This window comes from Chelonia mydas, chromosome 2, assembly GCF_015237465.2.
Source record: "Chelonia mydas isolate rCheMyd1 chromosome 2, rCheMyd1.pri.v2, whole genome shotgun sequence".
NCBI lineage: Eukaryota > Metazoa > Chordata > Testudines > Cheloniidae > Chelonia > Chelonia mydas.
Window position 1 is genome coordinate 167,526,159 of NC_057850.1, and position 19,783 is coordinate 167,545,941.

Here is a 19,783-nt window from a genome sequence, read left to right on the forward strand (position 1 = left end):
GTTTTCAGAATGGAGAGAGGTAAATAGGGTCCCCCAAGGATCTGTACTGGGACCAGTGCTGTTCAATATATTAATAAGTGATCTTGAAAAAGGGGCAAACAGTGAGGTGGCAAATTTTCAGATGACATATCATTACTCAAGATTGTAGTCTGCTTTAGATTTAACTAAGAGTTATAAAGGGATCTCACAAAACTAGGTGACCCTGGGCAACAAAATGGCAGATGAAATTCAGTGTTGATAAATACAAGGTAATGCACATTAGAAAATATAACTACCTATACATACAAAATTAAGGGGTCTATATTAGCTTTTATCACTCAAGAAAAATCTTGGCGTCATTGTGGATAGTTCTCTGAAAACATCCACTCATTGGGCTGTGGCGGTCAACAATTAGAATATTAGGAAACATTAGGAAAGGGATAGATAATAAGGCAGGAAATAGCTTAATGCTACTATGTAAATGCATGGAATGCCGGCACCTTGACTACCATGAGCAGTTCTATTGCCCCATCTCCAAAGAAAGATACATTAGAAGTGGAAAAAGTATAGAGAAGGGCAACAAAATATTATTAGAGGTATGGAACAGCTTCCATGTGTGGAGACATGAAAGAGACTAGCACTTTTCATTTTAGAAAAGAGATGACTAAGCAGGGATATAATAGAGATCTATAAAATCATGAATGGTGTGGAGGAAGCGAATAAGGAAATGTTATTTACCCACTTCATATAAACACATGATCCAGGGGTCGCCCAATGAAATTAATAAGCAGCAGGTATAAAAACAAACAAAAGGAAGTTCTTCACACACTGTAAAGTCAACCTGTGGAACTCATTGCCAGGGGATGTTGTGAAGGCCAAAAGTATAAGTAGGTTCAAAAAAGAATTAGATAAATTCATGGAGGATAGGTCGGTCAGTGGCTATTAGCCAAAATGGTCAAGGTGAGTGTCCCTAAGCCTCTGATGCCAGAATCTGGGACTGGAAAACGGGATGGATCACTCAATAAATTGCCCTATTCTGTTCATTCTCTCTGAAGCAGCTAGCACTGGCCACTGTCAGAAGACAGGACACTGGGCTAGGAGAATCACTGGTCTGACCCATTATGGCCATTCTTATGATCTAAAGAACAGCTCCAGCCCATCTCAACTAACTTCTCTTTTCCCCAAAAGGATAGATATTACCGTCTTTGATGCTATCTAAGAGACTAACAAGTGGGCTTTTCCTTCTAAAAACTCTCTAGATAAAAGGAAAGGGGGAAAAGGGTTGTTGTTAAACTGAAATTATTTAACATTTTAGATGCCAAATCATTTAACTCTTTTCCCTTCCTTTCTTTATCTTTAATAAAAGGATACAAACAATGTTTAAAGGTGTGTTTGCCATGGCATTAAGCAGACTGAGGTTTCTGTATACCAAACCCCGTGCCTTGTTTAAAACTGTGTAATGTTGGACAATGCCTGAGTTATGTTAACACCTTTGGACTATTTATTCCACCTAAATTAATACAACAGACTAAGAATCCACTAGGAAATTTGGGTTCCTAAGACACTTATGCCTCGCCCTCCCCAGTTCCCCATCCACCAGCATCATGGCTCATTTTACAGCAATAATTCTTTCTTTGGTTATCTCACGGTGTCTGCACACATGGAGTGAAAAATGTCAGGACATTTTACTACTGATTTTATGCACGTTTGGCAGTGCAAGTGCCCTCCTGAGAAGTACTAGCTCCTGTGAGGGGAATGAGAGAAAAGGTTGCATAGAAGTGGCTGTGGGTTAATAAGTCCATGCAGAAAAAACTAGGAGTGATAAAATCCATAAACCTTCCCCTCTTCTCTAGGATTGAAGATCTGATTGGATAACCAGATTTTCAAATGAAAAACAGACAGACATACTAAGGGAGAAGGGCAGTGCAAGGGATCATTTCAGTAATGCATCAAAGCATCCACTTCACTTCATTTTGGCTTAGCTGCAGCAGCTGTTTCAGGTGTGCAGCATGCTGTTGGATATAGAAACAGGACAATACATCTTTGGGTGGGAGCTTGGATAAAGTGAAATGTGCAGGCTCTGGAAACAGGAACATCCCCAGTTTTTAGAAAATGAAAACTGACTAGGTAGCATAATCTACTGCTTTCATTGATGGACAATGTAAAGAAAATGAAGGTCTTTCCTATACTCTAATATTACCGTAAAACTTTCCCAATCTAACTCTCTCACTTAGTATGTAAGAAGTATTTCATTGGCTATGTGGGGCACCTATAGAAGAAGGGGAAAACCCAGAAGCTATGTGGCAAAGCTTTCTAGAGATAATAAAATCAAGATACATGACTACCAATCAACTGGCAAACTCTGTGCTAACGTCTCACAGAAAACAGGGACTTCTTTCAGTTTGAAATAAAAGAAACTAATACCTTTTGATGGCATGTTACACCTGTCCCTGTCTGACAAAGAAATTTAATCCACAATACCTGTACACCCTACCTGCAGAAATATAAAGTACCTAGCAATGAATACTATTTTGTGAGAGAAGAGAATGATGTAAGTGCCTGCAGCCGTTAAATCTGATATAGTATTTGCAATGTTTCCCATTCTAATTTTATGAAATACACAGGTACTGAATTAAAATCAAACACCATGGTATTTAGTGGTCCTCTCTTTATCTGTTAGCTCAAAAGACTCAACCAACTTAAAACATTTGAACTGTTATGACTTATAAGCTATATTACCTGTATCCAATAATTGTACATGTATCAGCAATCCAATCATATCAAACAGTCACTGCTTGCAGATAAATAACTGATATATGGAACAACATTAGCAGGCCAGACAAATCTGTAAATAAACTATAAGCTAATTATCACTCTCTGATGCACGAGTGTAACTCCAGAGGGAGTCTATTGACTTCAGTGTAGTTATCTGAGATTTACACAGGTGTAAGACAGAGCAGAATTTGTATGATGCTTTTAATAACAAAACTTACTTAAATGTACAATTATTCCAAAGAAAAGGAACTTATCTGATTGAAAAACCATAGTCTGAGCTATTGGCCTGTCCAATTAAGCCATCAGTCTGTAACAAATATAAACAGATGTCATATTTCATTCTACCCCGATTGTATTACTCTCCTTGTGACTACATGCTTCCATACAGACATTTCATTAGATTGCCTCAAGCACAGATACCCCAAGGCATCTCTTTTTCATTGCTTGTGGGACACTCCCTCCATAATGACATTCCAGAAGTAAATAAACAGCTGTCAGACAAACACTAAACACAAATACCAACCTACAGCCTACTCTATATATTCCAGGGATTGATGCCAGGGCACTGCAATAACCCACATGTAATTAAAAATGTACAGCACACTTTTAGCTCAGGAGAAATATCCTAAATGTTTGGCTCTCATCCTACCCGTTGTTCCAGACACATAAGCACTTTTTCCCTGACCTTTTTGCCTAACTGAACTCCAAGCACATTTGAATTAAACATTTAACACATATGTCTTCAAAATCCACATATAGACTAATATAAATAACTCCACCTTTAATCTGAAGGCCTGACAGACTGAAAAAATATTCATAAGATGTCAACCTACCTACACTGCAACTATTTTCCCTATAAAGCCAAATTACAAAGTGTTATTAGTAGACAAGACGAAGGGGAACACAGTGGAATGAGATCTTTGTTACTTTTACAAAACAAGTTTTATTTTCTGAATCTAGAATGTTAGAAATATCAAGGTAAGAATAAGCTTGGAGAGTGAAAGCTCAGTCACCCCACTCAACTCCAAACACAAGCTACATGCATACTCTCTATCGAGTCAGAAAGACACCTGCTTCTGGAGTCTGGTTTTACTATCACTATCATTTTGGAATAGCCCTATAAGCGCTTCAACCTATTCCCTAGCTCGTCCTTCCATCAGGACTTGTCTCAAACCCTAGCTGCCTCTGCCGGAGGGCTACCACATCTCCTGTTTAGTATGGAACTACGTCTGCCCCAGTGACTCAGCAACAATTAACTTGCATCTCCGTGCAGAAATCTAATACCTGCTAAAAGGGTAAGCAAGCAGGAGAATCTTGTCACCCTGTTACTGCATATTTAAATCGCAAATATGGATGTACCTCCTCAAGTATGGATTTTTATCATCTTCATTTTCATGCTAGCAGAAGTTAATTATTTAAAATAAAATGTAATGTTGCTAGAAGATTAACAACAGATTCAGAAATAAAACATTTAGTAATCATAACATTTCCTTCTGTACTTGCAGTTTTAAGCATCAACCACAATGTACTGAAAAATAATGAATTTCTACTGTCATACTGCCAGTGATATAATCAGAAGGCATGTTTACCCTCCTCCTTAACTTTGATTCCTACATGTGTTTATGATAATTATGGCTCCATATCAACAAAGCATTTAATCATGCACTAAAGTCCATCATTTTTCAATGAACTAAGGAACATTATTCCGTGACTCATTCAGCACCTAAGCCTATGCTTAATTTAAACCACATGCTTACGTTCTTTACTAATAGGGATGGACCACTGAATTGGGGCCTCAGAGGGACTGTTATTAGTCTTCAAGTGAATTGTTTTTATATAAAATGTTCTCTATGTATATGTTGGTTACGCATAACAGTTTTTCTGTTGCTTTTCAGTGAAGTGGGAAGTCAATATTTAAATATGTTTGCCAATTATGTATAATTATTTCAAACATAATTGTGATTGATAAAGCAAGATTTCCTCACATGGGACCATATATTGCCCTTAATACTCACATTTCACTCCCTATGACAAATTGAGAGTTTCACACAGCATGCAGTATATAAACAACTTACTGATTTAATGTTGGAGAATTTTTATTGCATTCCTGTATGTAGAGTTTATAAAGCCATTTGTGAAACATGTGTTTTTCATAATTGCTGCTGGAAAAGTTAAACGTAGAAAAAAAAACAGAAAGGTCCAATATTCAAAAAACTTGCATTTGCACATTAAGATATAATACAGAAATGCTACTTTTCATATTAGATAATGATGCATGCAAATGAAAAAAAACTGTTTGCAACTGTAAGTAGCCATTTTGTGTTGGCACAATGACACATTTTAAAGATGCTCTTAAGGAGGCCCACTCAAACATTGACCTTAAATGCCTATTTCTCATAGAGCTGAACATATTATTGCATGAATACTTTAATGCTAATGCATTAAGTGAATATAATATATTTAATCTGCTTACCATTAGTGAAAGTAATCTTACAATCACTGTACTTTATTTCATAGGAAACATATCCCATTATGTCACCATCACACAGGTAATCTATTTTGATACGTGAAGGTTGTGGAATTATAATTGTGTGATGAAGGCGTTTAAGTGGGATACCACTATGGAGGCCAGATTGCAAATATGGGTGTTTTAATCAAGAATCTATTAAAACAAGCTCACAGACTTTAAGGTCAGAAGGGACCATTATGATTGTCTAGTCTGACCTGCATAATGCAGGCCACAGAATCTCACCCACCCACTCCTGTAATAAACCCTTAACCTATGTCTGAGCTATTGTAGTCCTCAAATCATTGTTTAAAGCCTTCAAGGTGCAGATAATCCTCCAGCAAGTGACCCATGCCCCATGCTGCAGAGGAAGGTGAAAAACCCCCAGGGCCTCTGTCAATCTGCCCTGGAGGAAAATTCCTTCCCAACCCCAAATGTGGTGATCAGCTAAACCCTGAGCATGTGGGCAAGACTCACCAGCCAGACACCCAGGAAAGAATTATCTGTAGTAACTCAGATCCTACCCCATCTAACATCCCCTCATAGGCCATTGGGCATATTTACCACTAACAGTCAAAGATCAATTAATTGCCAAAATTAGGCTATCCCATCATACCATCCCCTCCATAAACGTATCAAGCTTAGTCTTGAACCCAGATATGTCTTTTGCCCCCACTGCTCCCCTTGAAAGGCTATTCCAGAACTTCACTCCTCTGATGGTTAGAAACCTTCATCTAATTTCAAGTCTAAACTTCCTGATGGCCAGTTTATATCCATTTGTTTTTGTGTCCACATTGGCACTGAGCTTAAATAATTCCTCTCCCTCCCTGGTATTTATCCCTCGGATATATTTATACAGAGCAATCATATCTCCCCTCAGCCTTCTTTTAGTTAGGCTAAACAAGCCAAGCTCCTTGAGTCTCCTTTCATAAGACAAGTTTTCCATTCCTCAGATCATCCTAGTAGACCTTCTCTGTACCTGTTCCAGTTTGAATTCATCCTTCTTAAAGATGGGAGACCAGAACTGCACAGAGTATTCCAGATGAGGTCTCACCAGTGCCTTGTATAATAGTACTAACACCTCCTTATCTCTACTGAAAATACCTCGCCTGATGCATCCCAAGACCACATTAGCTTTTTTCACAGCCATATCACATTGGCAGCTCATAGTCATCCTGCAATCAACCAATACTCTGAGCTCCTTCTCCTCCTTTGTTACTTCCAACTGATGAGTCCCCAGTTTATAACTAAAATTCTTGTTATTAATCCCTAAATGCATGACCTTGCACTTTTCACTATTAAATTTCATCCTATTATTATTACTCCAGTTTACAAGGTCATCCAGATCTTCCTGTATGATATCCCGGTCCTTCTCTGTATTGGCAATACCTCCCAGCTTGTGTCATCTGCAAACTTTATTAGCACATTCCCGCTTTTTGTGCCAAGGTCAGTAATAAAAAGATTAAATAAGATTAGTCCCAAAACCGAACCCTGAGGAACTCCACTAGTAACCTCTCTCCAGCCTGACAGTTCATCTTTCAGTATGACACACTGCCGTCTCCCCTTTAACCAGTTCCTTATCCACCTTTCAATTTTTGTATTGATCCCCATCTTTTCCAATTTAACTAATAATTCCCCACGTGGAACTGTATCAAATGCCTTCCTGAAATTGAGGTAAATTAGATCCACTGTGTTTCCTTTGTCTAAAAAAATCTGTTACCTTCTCAAAGAAGGAGATCACATTGGTTTGGCATGATCTACCTTTTGTAAAACCATGTTGTATTTTGTCCATTACCATTGAACTCAATGTCCTTAACCACTTTCTCCTTCAGATTTTTTTCCAAGATCTTGCATACCACAGATGTCAAACTAACAGGCCTGTAGTTACCCGGATCACTTTTTTTCCCCTTTCTTAAAAATAGGAACTATGTTAGCAATTCTCCAGTCATACAGTACAACCCCTGAGTTTACAGATTCATTAAAAATTCTTGCTAATGGGCTTGCAATTTCATGTGCCAGTTCCTTTAATATTCTTGGATGAAGATTATCTGGGCCCTCCAGTTCAGTCCCATTAAGCTGTTTGAGTTTGGCTTCTACTTCGGATGTGGTAATATCTATCTCCATATCCTCATTCCCATTTGTCATCCTGCCATTATCCCTAAGCTCCTCATTAAAGACTGAGGCAAAGTATTTGTTTTAGATATTGGGCCATGCCTAAATTACCCTTAACCTCCATTACCATTAAACAAGCTCTTTGGTTCCAGGTGGCAAAAGTCCAAATCAAGCCAAGGTCAAAGACAGGAGCTTAAGAGCACAAGCTAAGAATGGTCAAGGCAGCTATAGGAGAGCCACGCTGTTTCAGGAACACCTCCTGGAACTCCCCTTGGGTTTATACAAGGCAGAGTGCCAAGAGGCTGTTGCCTGTTGGATCCCTTGAGGTGGGACTTCCCATGGTCTGTGTCCACAGTGGGGTGTGGAGGACAAGCTGGTTACAGCTGCTCCTGGGTGGCAGTGTGGAGGTGTTCCATTCCTGGCAGCTCCCTAGGCCTTACACATTATGAGCTGGAGCCCAGGGTTGCAGTGCTGCTCAGGTTTGGCCTGGAGCCGGGCCCAGACACATGGAACAGGAGTTGTCACTGTGGTTTGAGTGTTGTGTGGGCTCACTCTCCAAAACAGCCCCTCCCCCTGGCTTCCACTCTTTACCAGGCCTGGGTTACAGTGCTGGTGCTCAGGGTGCTACTATGGGTGGACAGTGCCCCCTCAGCAGTTCAGTACTGTGCACACATTAAGCAGGAGGCTACATCCACCTAGGTCAAACTGTACTAACCAGATACAAACCAGTCCTATATATGGAGAAAGAGAGAGAATGCACAGGCACATGTGGCTTTGTATAACTTATTGCTTTAATATTAGAATATTTCCAAGTTTTAAATATTGCTAACATTACTAAAAATTGAACATGTCATGTGATCGTTTAACATTTAAAGATCCAAGTTGAAACAACTAAAGAACTCCTCCAGAAAAAAAAGTTGTATGTCATACCTCCAACATGATGTGAGATAGCCAAATTCAGCTGTAGTTTTCAATGTCTGTTTAAAATACTAACTATAGTTATTGTATTAAATGAAAGACTCTTTTCTGATGCTTACACAAACTAATGATACCCAAGAACAAACAGGGGGATATTCAGAAAAGACATTTGGTTTGTTTGGAAGAGAAGCAGTCAAAACCCATAGGGCCAAATTTTCAACACATGGCTTCTGTTTGAGCCTGATCAGTGTATGCTTCACTTGCAAGCACAATTGTTATGTCTAATCACTTGTTATTACATATGATAATTTGCATATTCATTGCGTAAAAAATACCAAGCACAAATAGTTTTTGCATGTGCACATTCCAATATATAGATAAGTGATTCAATGCCTATTAGGTAAATGGAAAGCCTCCCATCAACTCCAATGGGCTTTGGATCTTATTTTATACACACTGATAAGTGTGTGCAATCAGTTTGTGCGTGGTGGCCCAAGCACATGAGCTAATGCCCTTTGAAACACAGGCCTTTCATCTTCTTGGAATAGCAGATTTTTTTTCCCTTGTTTTTGGCCAAACTGGGGCTGAGGCAATATGCACTGTTTCAGTATGTAGAAAAAATATTCTCCTGTTACCACCAATTTATAATAGATTAGCAGAATATTTTGTTTATTTATATATATATATTAAGTTTATTCATTCAGCTACAGTCTCCTACCATGACGTATACAAGTTTAATGTTAACTGAACATTTTAAAAACAAACTGCTTGTTGGTTTCTCTTTTTACTTTCGATTTAATGCAAAAGAATTATACAGAGACAATCAGAGGTATATGTCTGGCCATGCCAAATTCAGCAAAACACTTAAGCACGGGATTACTTTTAAGCACGTGCTTAAGCCCTGTTGACTTCAATGGCAAGTCAAGCCCCATTTACTTCAATGGAACTTATATGAGTGCTTATCTTTACGTACATCCTTAAGTGCTTTGATAAAGATGGGAATAGTCACATGCTTAAAGTTAAGCACAAGCTTAAATGTTTTGTAGAATTGGGCCTACGTCCTCTAAGATCTTCTCCTTATATTTATGGAATAGGACCTAAAGAAAAGAAAGTTAGATGTAATAAAATACTAACGACCCATTTTCTCACCTTGAAGTATACCAGATTTCACAAAATGTTTACTCTGATTTTTTTCCAAAATAAGATGCTCCCAAACACCATTTTAAACAGGCTTCTCCCCATATAACATTCAAACACTCTGAGTTAGACAGATATCTCCATTCCTACTTTTTACCATCCTAGAAATGAGGCTTCCTGTAATCATGACTCACACTTTGAAAGGGGACATCACATTTCTATTTTATGTTTTTCTTCAGACCTCCCTTGTTTTCCCCAGCTGAGGTTACTGCAGGAAAGTCTGACTAATTTGAAGACAAAGCACATTTTTCATATGTATACACAGCTAAACACAGCACTTCATGTTTTCAGCCTGTTGTAAAAAAAAGGGCAAATGAGTTGCTGCTTCAGCTGAAATAGTGGAATGGGTCATATTGCAAAAGCATTCACATTCATATGACTTTAAATGCAGATTTAGTACTGAGAAATTCTGTGCTGAACTGACTTCTGTTGAACATAAACAGTCACTGAAAACAAGTTCTAGCTGAGAGAGGCAATGCTTTTACACTAGGGCTGCTTTTACCTAGAAATAGATGACCCAAAGAGTGATTCATCCTAATATGTTTATCAGGTAGGCAAGTTATTTTTTTCAGTGAGAACATATCAACTGAAAGTTAGTCTCAGTCACTTTCTTCTTACCATCACATCCTTAAGTCAGGTAAAGTAGCTAAAAAGCACTAAATTTGGATTTTCCATGTTACTTTTTGTCTTGTGATGACCTCTCCTGGTTGAGCTGTTCATTAGCCTTGATGAAAACAGTTGAGAGATTTGATCCCCTTTCTGTCTATTAAATATTGATCACAAATATACCATATGAAGAACTTATTGATAAGGTTTTGTAAAGATAACTATCAACCAAATTAAAAAGCAAACATGAACAAGGGAGGGTTATGGATAATACTATATTAGTTTATTGTATTCAGTGCATGCTTATTATACTAAACACCCAGATTCACATTCCCCAATTCATCTTTGGGTTATATTTTATCATTATCATACCATGTTTATTTTCACACTGACACAGACGTGGTCAAACTAACTGACAGGCATCATTTCAGTGAAATAAAGAGGCTTAGTGAAAGTACAGAGAAAATGAAAACTTGATATCCAGTCTGCTCCCGCAAGTGAAACTAGATGAAAAATGAGAACTCAGGGTTCAATTCTGCACTGAAGCCAATGGCAGTTTGATATGTATTTCCATGGGAGCAGGATCAGAGAAGGGAGTAATAGATACAAGTGTCTTATGCAAATATTTAGTATATTCATAATACACCAAACATATAGTCTGCTTTCTAGAAAAAAAATGTAAAAAGATTGTTTATATTCATGTTTTCCAGTAGCGAAACAGTAGAGATTTTTTTTAAGCTTTTAGTAGTGGGCCTAAAACAATAGTTTGGGTGGAAATTAGTTGTATGCTAAAATTATAAATATTCCTTTTATTTCATTAAGCCTATAAATCCTCCACAGGTATTCCCACTTCGTCTCCACAAGTCAGAACCAAGAAGAAAACGGAGGCAACTGGCTTCTCTTCAAAGATAGAGCGTGGTCATCAATTCAATTTACAATTAGCTGGAGACAACAGAATTAAAAAACACAAAATACTCAGTTTGTATACCGAAGTGTGCAACAGAATATCCAGTTATCTGACAGACATCATGATTTATGAGTGCCTACTCTAGAACCATTTCATTAGCACTGGGAATGGCAAGTACTATAATATATCTGAACAGACATGAATGCATTTTTCATATGCTATCATGTTCATAGTCTTGTTGCCAATGGTAAGGGAGATTGATATCTGTTTGTAGCTATATTTCCAATGCCTATAAACCAATCCACATTTCACTTTTAGTGAATCAGAAAAGTGTGAACTCTATACTCAGCATAAGGAGTTTGGTGTCTAGTGCTTTTTCAGATTAATACACTGAGTATCTGCAAAGATCTAGAAAACAAACATACAAAAGTGAGTTTTCACTTTTTATCATCAAGACAAGTATGCTCTTTTACCTGCCTTTATTTTAGAAGTATTATCTTTAATAAAAACTTATCAAACTTTTTCTCAATGTTAAACATATGCTTACTGTATAATCAAGTACTATGACAATTTTAAGATACTGTATGTTGTTCCCAAATTTAAACTTGTAGCAGAACTATAAACATTTGCTAAGCATTATAAAATACATATTACCTAAAATTGCATGGGAGTTTATGACCCACGAACAGAATTATGGTAACCTAAGTTACTACGTCTTTTTCTGAGTATTCCAGGTATGCACAATGACCTATTACAAAGTATGAACATTCAGAACAAAACTGAGATGAATAATCAAGTCAAAAGTAATAATCTTCAGTACTGGTATTGCTCCCGAGGGAAAGGGGAAACTATCTGAAGACTATAGCCTGAGAGGCTTAGGATACAGTAGAGTGTCTGTTTTTTTATCTCTCTGGTTTATAATGGTCTAAATATATGGCAAATCCTGGGACAATCACATTAGATTTTTTTTTCAGAACTGACCATATGAAATGGGGAAAAAACAGTGACTCAGGTAAGTACAGTTGTATTCCGGATCCCAAACCTAACAGTTTTGTTCACCACCACCACCGCCCCCCCCCCCCCAAAAAAAAAAAAAAAAAAAGAGAAAGAGAGAGAGATCCTCTCACACTTCCATACAACATACATTCCAAAACAATTCGCTGCTTGATCAGGAAAACTGTCATACCCTCCCCCCCATCTGTCACATTTTAACATGTTCTTATCTATAAAACGGCTATTTTCCACAAGTCTTTTTTCCCCTCTAGCACCGCAGATCCTGTGTAAACGCCACACATCGTTTCAGTATCTGTTTCAAAAATACCATTCAAATGGCACGTTCTCTGCATCGGCTACAAAGAAACAACTAAATACTTCACAGTGACATCTACCTGCGAATATTTTGCTGCAAACTAATCGCTCATTGCAACATTAAAGGTTTGATGCCCCCATTGAAATCAACGAGTGCGCTGTCATTACTGGCAGCAGGATCCGGTCCTATACAGGTGCTTTGCTCTCTTAAGTTCAGCAATTTTTCTGCTTTTTAACTATTTCGCTAGCACTTCTCACTGTGAGCGCAATGGCTGGTCAGCGCCAACCCAACTTGGAAAGCAAAACTTCACTCCCAAGACAACGGCATCTTGCCTCAGCTCCCCCCCACACAAGCCACCAGCTGTCTTTCCCTCCCCTCAAAGTACCAAGCTTTTTCATTCTCCAAAACACACACACAAAACTGGTTGCGGAATTTGCCCACGTCTCCCTTTTGCCTCACACAGCGGTCCAGCTCCAGTATTTGCAGATCCCAATTCCCAACCCAACTAACTGGGGAAAGAATGTCAAGTCCACACTGCAGCCCCCGCCAGCTCTCCTGTACCAGTTCCCAACTTCCACTAGCATCACGCAAATCAGCCGCGCGTTCCTCCACATAGGCGCCCGCACACATCACACGAGCCCGAAACCTAGAGACACCTCCCTCCGGAGCCACCGTGGGAATCTTAATGCGGAGCGGAAAGTGGGGAAAGGTTCCTGTGAAAGGCTACTTACGGGATGCAGGGAGCGCCGTCCTGGCTCTGCAGCTGATGCTGCTGAAAATCCAGAGGAAGAGGGCTGCCCTGCAGCCGGCTCGGGGAACCACAACCATCCTTCCCTTCCCGGCTCCCTTTACTCCAAAGGCCAGCCGCAGAATAGCTGCTTTCCTCCACTTTTCCTCCGTCCCTCTCTCTTTGCTGTGAGGAGGCAATGCGGGGGGTGGGGGGGGCAGGGCTTTACCTTGTGGGAGAAGCCAAACCCCCTCTTCGCCTCCTGCCTCTGGGTTTGGAGCAGCACAGGGTAAGTCCCAATACTTTTCTTTCCCTTCTTGCTGTGTGCGCGCCGCCCTCGGACCCAAAAAAAAAAAAGAAGAAGAAGAAGAAGAAGAGCCGAAGGAAGAAGCAAGGAGCGGGGGAAATAATAAAACACTCACAAGAGGGGGAAGGAATGGGGGGGGCAAAGAAGAGGGGGGAAGGGAGCAAAGACGCTGGTGTTGCTAATGCTGCTGCTGCTGCTGCTGCTGCTGCTGCTGCCACCGCCACTGCAGCGCAGCCCTTCCCTCTGCACAGAGCAGCGGGGCTGACAGACGCTCCCAAGCAGCCTCCCCGCTCGGGTATATATAGATAGACACAGCCAGTGCGCGCGCACGCACACACCGACCCGGAGCCCCGCGCGCCCTCCCAGGCGCGCGCGCGCACCCACCCAGAGCGAGAGAAGCTCCCGCCGCAGAGGGGGCGGCTCAGAGCCGGCCTGTCCCCGCTGGAGGAAACACCGCCGCCGCCAGCAGCCGCAGCTGGGGCTAGCCAAAAAAAAACAAAAAACCACCCACCAAAACCAAAACCCGGAGTGGAAAATCCTCCCCTGCCCTCCCCTCTGCTTCACTCCCTTCCCCGGCTCCTCCCTCCTCCTCCTCCGGGGCCCTGGCTCGCCTCCCCTTGCTTTTCAAAGCAAAAGCAAAAGGAAGGCGCTGCATGCGCTCCGGGCCGGGCAGAGGTGAGGCGAGGGGACGGGGGAGGCGGCCGCGCGCCCTCAGCCCCGGAGGTGGCTGTCCGTGGTGATGAAGTTGGGCGCGCAGGGCGCCGAAGCTTGCAGCGCGCCCCCTTCCTCCCGGCCGCCTTTCCCTTCCCCGGGCCAGCACCACAGAAAGAGTCGGCAGCCCTCCTCTGCCGCCTTGTCCCTTCCCGCTCTGCTCCCCTTCGCGTGGAGATGGTACAGGCTCGCGGTGCTCCAGCCTCCTGGGATCCCCAATCAGGCCAGTCTTCCGAGCGGTCCTAATTCTGAGGGGCTGAGCAACACCCCGCCTGCGAAAGAGCTGGGAGGGCTGCAGAAGCCTCTAATGCAGATGTTTTCATTGTGGAATTACCCAGCGCTTAGCGTGTGCCACGCTGAGCCCCAGCACCTCCAGGTTTGGCAAGTCAGAGCCCTGGCAGCTCTGGGCTTGCTGCATCAGTTGTGAATGTAAATATATATATAGGTTTTGCCTGGAAGCAGCCACTAAGGAAAACAGGCAGTGCTAGAGCGCTATATTTTAGGCAGTTTAAAATGCTGCTCTCCAATTTGGGTGTGGGTTGGGGGGCGGGGGTGGGGGTTGGAAACGGCACTGAAAGATACTGCTCTCTAGGTAGGGTAGAATAATGGGCAGGTGGATTATTCATGCTGCAACAGCTGGGGCAAAGAAAAGTTAAAATCACTCATTCAGGAGATACTATTCCACAAGCCCTAGGAAAGGGTGAGTAATGATGGGGGGGGGGGGAAGGAGAGAAAAACGGAGAGGTTATTTTTGGCATCACTCTGTGAATAAATTATCAGCGCTAAATTATATGCTATGACTTACTCACCCAGCAGTACCAGTATTTGCTGATACCTGGTGAGGTTGGAGAAGCAGATAACCAATTCTTAGGGTGCCACTTCCCTTAGAGCACTTTGAAAATACCAGCTAACTATCACTGACTTTAATATATGCTGTGTGCCTAAATCTTAGGCCCCTTTGAGAATCCCAGCCTTAATTTTTTATACATGAATTATGGTCTGCAGAGAGAGTTGATGTCTAATGATCTGAGCACAGAACTAGGGCTGAGGAATTCCAGAGCTCAAGTATCAACCCTGATACAGACTTTATACCAGTCTTGGGCAAGTCTCTTAACCTCCCCGCTCCCCAATTCTCCCCCAGGAGTATAAAATTGGAATATTAATATTTGTCTTACATGGATGTTCTTAAATTAATTCAATTATGTTTAGGAATAATTTTGTATATGACAAGTGTATGTATAAAAGAAAAATAACTCTTACAGAAACTTCCCCTAATTTCCTGCAACCTCCTGATCCCTATACCTTTCACACACAGCTTTTAATATTTACTAATTTTAAAAGCCCTTAGTTTATTTTAGAGACACACACACAGACAGGTTTTACATCAGTGACCAGGATATGGACAGTCATGACCAGTTGTTAGAGGAGTTGGGGGTCCATTGTTAGAACTAGAGTTATAGCCAAAGTCAGAAATCAAAGTCAAGGAGTCAAAATCAAAGGCCAGGTACCAGAGCCAGAAATCAGAACTAAAACTCAGGACCAGGTTGCCTGGAGCAAGGTAACACAGGGAGTAGGCTGGAGCAAAGGCAGGAACAGGACTGGGAACAAGCAGCTGTTAAAACTTAGCAAAGGTACAGGCAGTGGTGACATGTGGGGAGGGGGGCCCTGAAGGGTCATGTGACCCTCCCCAAAATGCCAAGGCTGGCAACAGGGGAGATGAAGGGGCAGAACCAGAGCTGGAAGGGAAGAGGCAGGGCCAGTGAACTACTACTAGGCTTAAGAGATGGTCACTGACTCCTCCAACCAACCAAACAGCCAATCTTACAGCCTACTAAAGGCCAGCTGCCATCGTTAGGTTGCCCACACACTGGCTCTGCTGGAGGCCCTGATTCCTGACATGCATTCAATTGTAATATGTTAACCCCTAAATACATATTTCCTTGTTGAATTCATTTTAAGTGTAACACTAAGTTATTTGGTACTTCCATCCTTGCTCCACAAAAGCCCCACCCTGTTTCTTCCACACAGTTTTTCATTTACATATGCTCATCCTTGACTGTTCTGTTTGCATGAAAAAACTTTGGAAAACTTGCTCAAAATTCTTTTTCCCTATCCTGAACTTGATGGGTGCCATTTTCCCTTGGCTGCTTCCTGCCTTGAAGGAACGGTGAAGAACCAATAGCATCTGCCTCCTGCACAGCGTCCCAGTAGCTCTATTAATTGCCCTTAGCTTGCTCTGTCCAGGGTGCTTGCTGCCTTCAGCGTACAAGGCAGCCAGTCCTCCTCAAGCTGCAGGGAGTGACTGAAGCTGCTCTGCTTTTCAGCCCCTCTTATATGGGCCAGCCCAGCCCAATAGCCAATCAGAGAGGGGCTGTGAGGAGCAGCCTATCTCCTGCACAGCCTCCCAAGGGCTCTATTAACTCCTTAGAACCCAGTGTGGGGCAGGCACCCCATCACAGTGGCATATAGCACAAGTATAGGCTAAAAGAAAGAATGATTCCCAGCAGTGAGGTAGCAGGGACAGTCAAGATTTGATGAAGGCAAAACTCTCAGATAGGCCTGTCTCCCAAAGGCCACAGAGCCTCTCTCTTCTTCAGCACAACACCCCTCACAACCTCAGTAGCAGAGGGAAAACCCTGGTCCACAAGTGACATCCACCTGGAGCTTAGTTAGATTCCTAAGAGTTAAAAAATGCTTGCTGCACACAAGTAATTTTTGTTGAGTTTAATGGGAATTGCGCACACAAGCACGTATTGATGAGTGAATAGATCTTTCTGAATTTACTAGGGCTGTCAAGAATTGTCTGCTAAATGGAATTAATTCTGAACAGGGCTATATATACACACACAGTATACAAATGACAAGTAGAAAAACAGTATCAGAAAGCTAGAAAATGCAATTAAGAACTTTAAATATTTGTTGTGGCCAAATGGGGCAGTCCTTTTCAGGCAAGACACCCAGTGAAGTCAATGGGAGTTTTGGCCGAGTGAGGACTACAAGAGGAAGATGAAACAAAATTAAAGTGTCTGAATCTGACCGGGGAAGGGGGAGAAGCTGTGCTCAGTTATCTTCAACAGCACCATTATTTCTATTTACATATTTCTCTTTTATATTTTTGGTTACCAAGAGCCCCTTGAAGATCTAAAAATTACCCACATCTGAATTCCACCCGAAATATCGGTGATGGTAAATTTAAAAGCCTCACACAGGAAAGATATATGTAACATATTTTTGTTATGTTTATATGCATATAATTATCTCTCCGTATGAGGGAAAGATCTGTTATGAAGGGTCCTTTGGGTATATTAATAAATAGGGGTTGTTCACTAGGACTACCTCTGAAGAAGGATTTTTTTTCCTCAGTGCTTTGTCGCTGATGGAGGCATAGGGGAAAAAAACAAGGAAAGGGTACATTCTTCCTTTTGGTTGTCTGTCTACCTTTTAAAATGTTTATTTTTTCTAGAAGCTTATGGAAAGGAAGTCTTGATAGAAGCGGTCTTTCTTCACCTTCCTAATGTAGGTAAAGGGAGGCAGGGAGGGGGTTCTTAATCAGAAGAGAGACATTATCTTCATGCAGCTGAATAGACAGCACATGGGTTGACATTTTTGAATGGTCCATGCACTTTGGCATGATAACTTTTGTTTTCTTTAGATAGCAAGCTCTGTTTAGTTAACCTTACACAGAAAAGTAACGTGTTTCCTTCCATTCTTGTACATGCTTTTTGGTCAAGGTTTTCCCAACAGCATAGTCTAACATGACGTTCATAAATTAAAGTGCCCAGATCTTCAAAAATGCTGAGCCCCCATTTAAGTCAAGGGAAGTTACTGAGTTCTCTGCACTTTTCATAGTCAAGCCACTTATTTAAAAGATTAAATATGGATTTAGGAATCTAACTTTAGACTCCTATTTTGGAGAATCTTGATTTATTCATCCTACAATGTATAATACAGGCTCTCGTCTATCAAAAAGAATCCAAAGTCATACAGTGTGTCTCATGGACACAAACTAGGCCTGACCCTGTGCTTGGTTTTCATATTATGAACAAAGAGAAAGCTTATTCATGGTATTAAATCTCATTCCTACTCTATCTTTGACACAAAAAACATCCATAAATTCAGGCTACTATCTGGCTGTTGTAGAGGTAATTGTTTGCATAGATAACCAGGTTTGAGGCTGTTTTGCAGTTTATTTAGGGTGACCAGATAGCAAATGTGAAAAATCGGGATGGGGGTAATAGGTGCCTATATAAGAAAAAGCCCCAAATATCGAGACTGTCTTTATAAAATCGGGACATCTGGTCACCTAAGTTTATTTGCTCTTTGAGAAGCTGCGTGGTTGGTTCAGACATCCCACAAAAGCCATGCAAAATCTGCAATGAGTGGCACGTACAAGGAACATGGAGATTTTTCACTGAAGAACAGATATGATAATTACAGAGATAATAGATGTCCATGTGTCTGTTATTCCGAAGCCTCCTGCATTTGGTTTATTATTGGCTGTATTCTGAGCTGAGAAGGGGCCACATTTAAAATCAGGAGTGGGAGAAGTTGTTTATCTTAAAATACAAAAGATGGTTGCTGCCCCTCATTTGTCTGAGCAGCCCAATTTGGTATACTTCTGTTTCCTCCCAGATTCACCAGTGTCCTTTTCAAACATGCCCCCTTTTGTGCTCAGATAGCTTTAGCACCCTCTCTAGAACTCAGTCCCCCTGCTCTCTCATGTAAGCATTGCTTGTTTGATTTTAATTGGATGTTTCCATAACTAGGAAATAATTTTGCGCCTTTTCTCAAGCCACATGTTCATGAGTAAAGGAGGAAAATATTTGGGAGTGCCACTTAGGAAAATTTTCCTTTTTGAATTGTATTTTCTTCCAGTAATGCCAATAATTTGTTCTGTTCTCCTAAGCTGGAAATATTGCTTCCATGTATGTCTGGATTTGAGAAACTATTTCTGTGGACTTATATGAAGGGTTTTATCTTGAAGTTTACACTCATGCAAATAAGCCCATTGAAGCCTCATCTTCTTGTATGTCTTAGGTAGATAAGATTGCCTATTTATTACCTACAGGGTAGGATTTTGCCTGCATAAGTAGTATAAATTTGGATCAACAACCATCATATGGATCATACGGATCATAAGGGAGTTTAACCAAACTAATCATGTAACAATTCCATCGTGAAATATTTATACAATTTAAAAAATGTGGATTAATTTTTGCTAGATTTTGCCTACTACACAATGCTATTTCTACTTTAGTCCTGAAGAGAGTGGGAAGGATGGGATGTGTTGATCTAGTAATCTAAAAAGCTCTTTTTGCATCAGTCTGCTGCATCATGTAAATGCCCATTTTTGTACCAATACTATGTTGCATATTCTTGAGAGTTGAAGCCTTGCGAGTGAAGATAGAATTAGGGCAACAGTAAACTCTCTCACAGTTAATAAACATTTTTGTTTTCAAATTGCCAAAACCAATTACATTAAGTTTACTTTACAGATTTGGGACTTTGTCTTGCATTCTTTGTGCATCTAGGGTGAAAACCTAGCACCAAAAAGAGTTTTGCCATTAAGCTTAATAGAAGAATTTTACCTCTATCTTCCACTGACTTAAATGAGACTTTTGGGTATACAAAGAAAGCATTATTGGGTCTTTAAAACAAAAAACAAAAATCCTGAAGCCATTAGTTATTTTCCAAGCATCTAAAATAAACGTCTGTGTTCATAATTATCT

The 19,783-nt window shown here is 40.8% G+C and overlaps 1 protein-coding gene across 1 annotated transcript in view; it reads right to left on the reverse strand.

Moving 5' to 3' along the window:
- CNTNAP2 (contactin associated protein 2) overlaps positions 1–13,701 on the reverse strand; it is a 1,647,636-nt gene extending 1,633,935 nt beyond the window's left edge. Inside the window, exon 1 of the mRNA XM_037889980.2 lies at positions 13,041–13,701. Within this exon, the coding sequence (XP_037745908.1) occupies positions 13,041–13,137 (97 nt within the window). The 5' untranslated portion in view covers positions 13,138–13,701. The remainder of the gene's footprint in view (positions 1–13,040) is intronic.
- Positions 13,702–19,783: the final 6,082 nt, after the last annotated feature.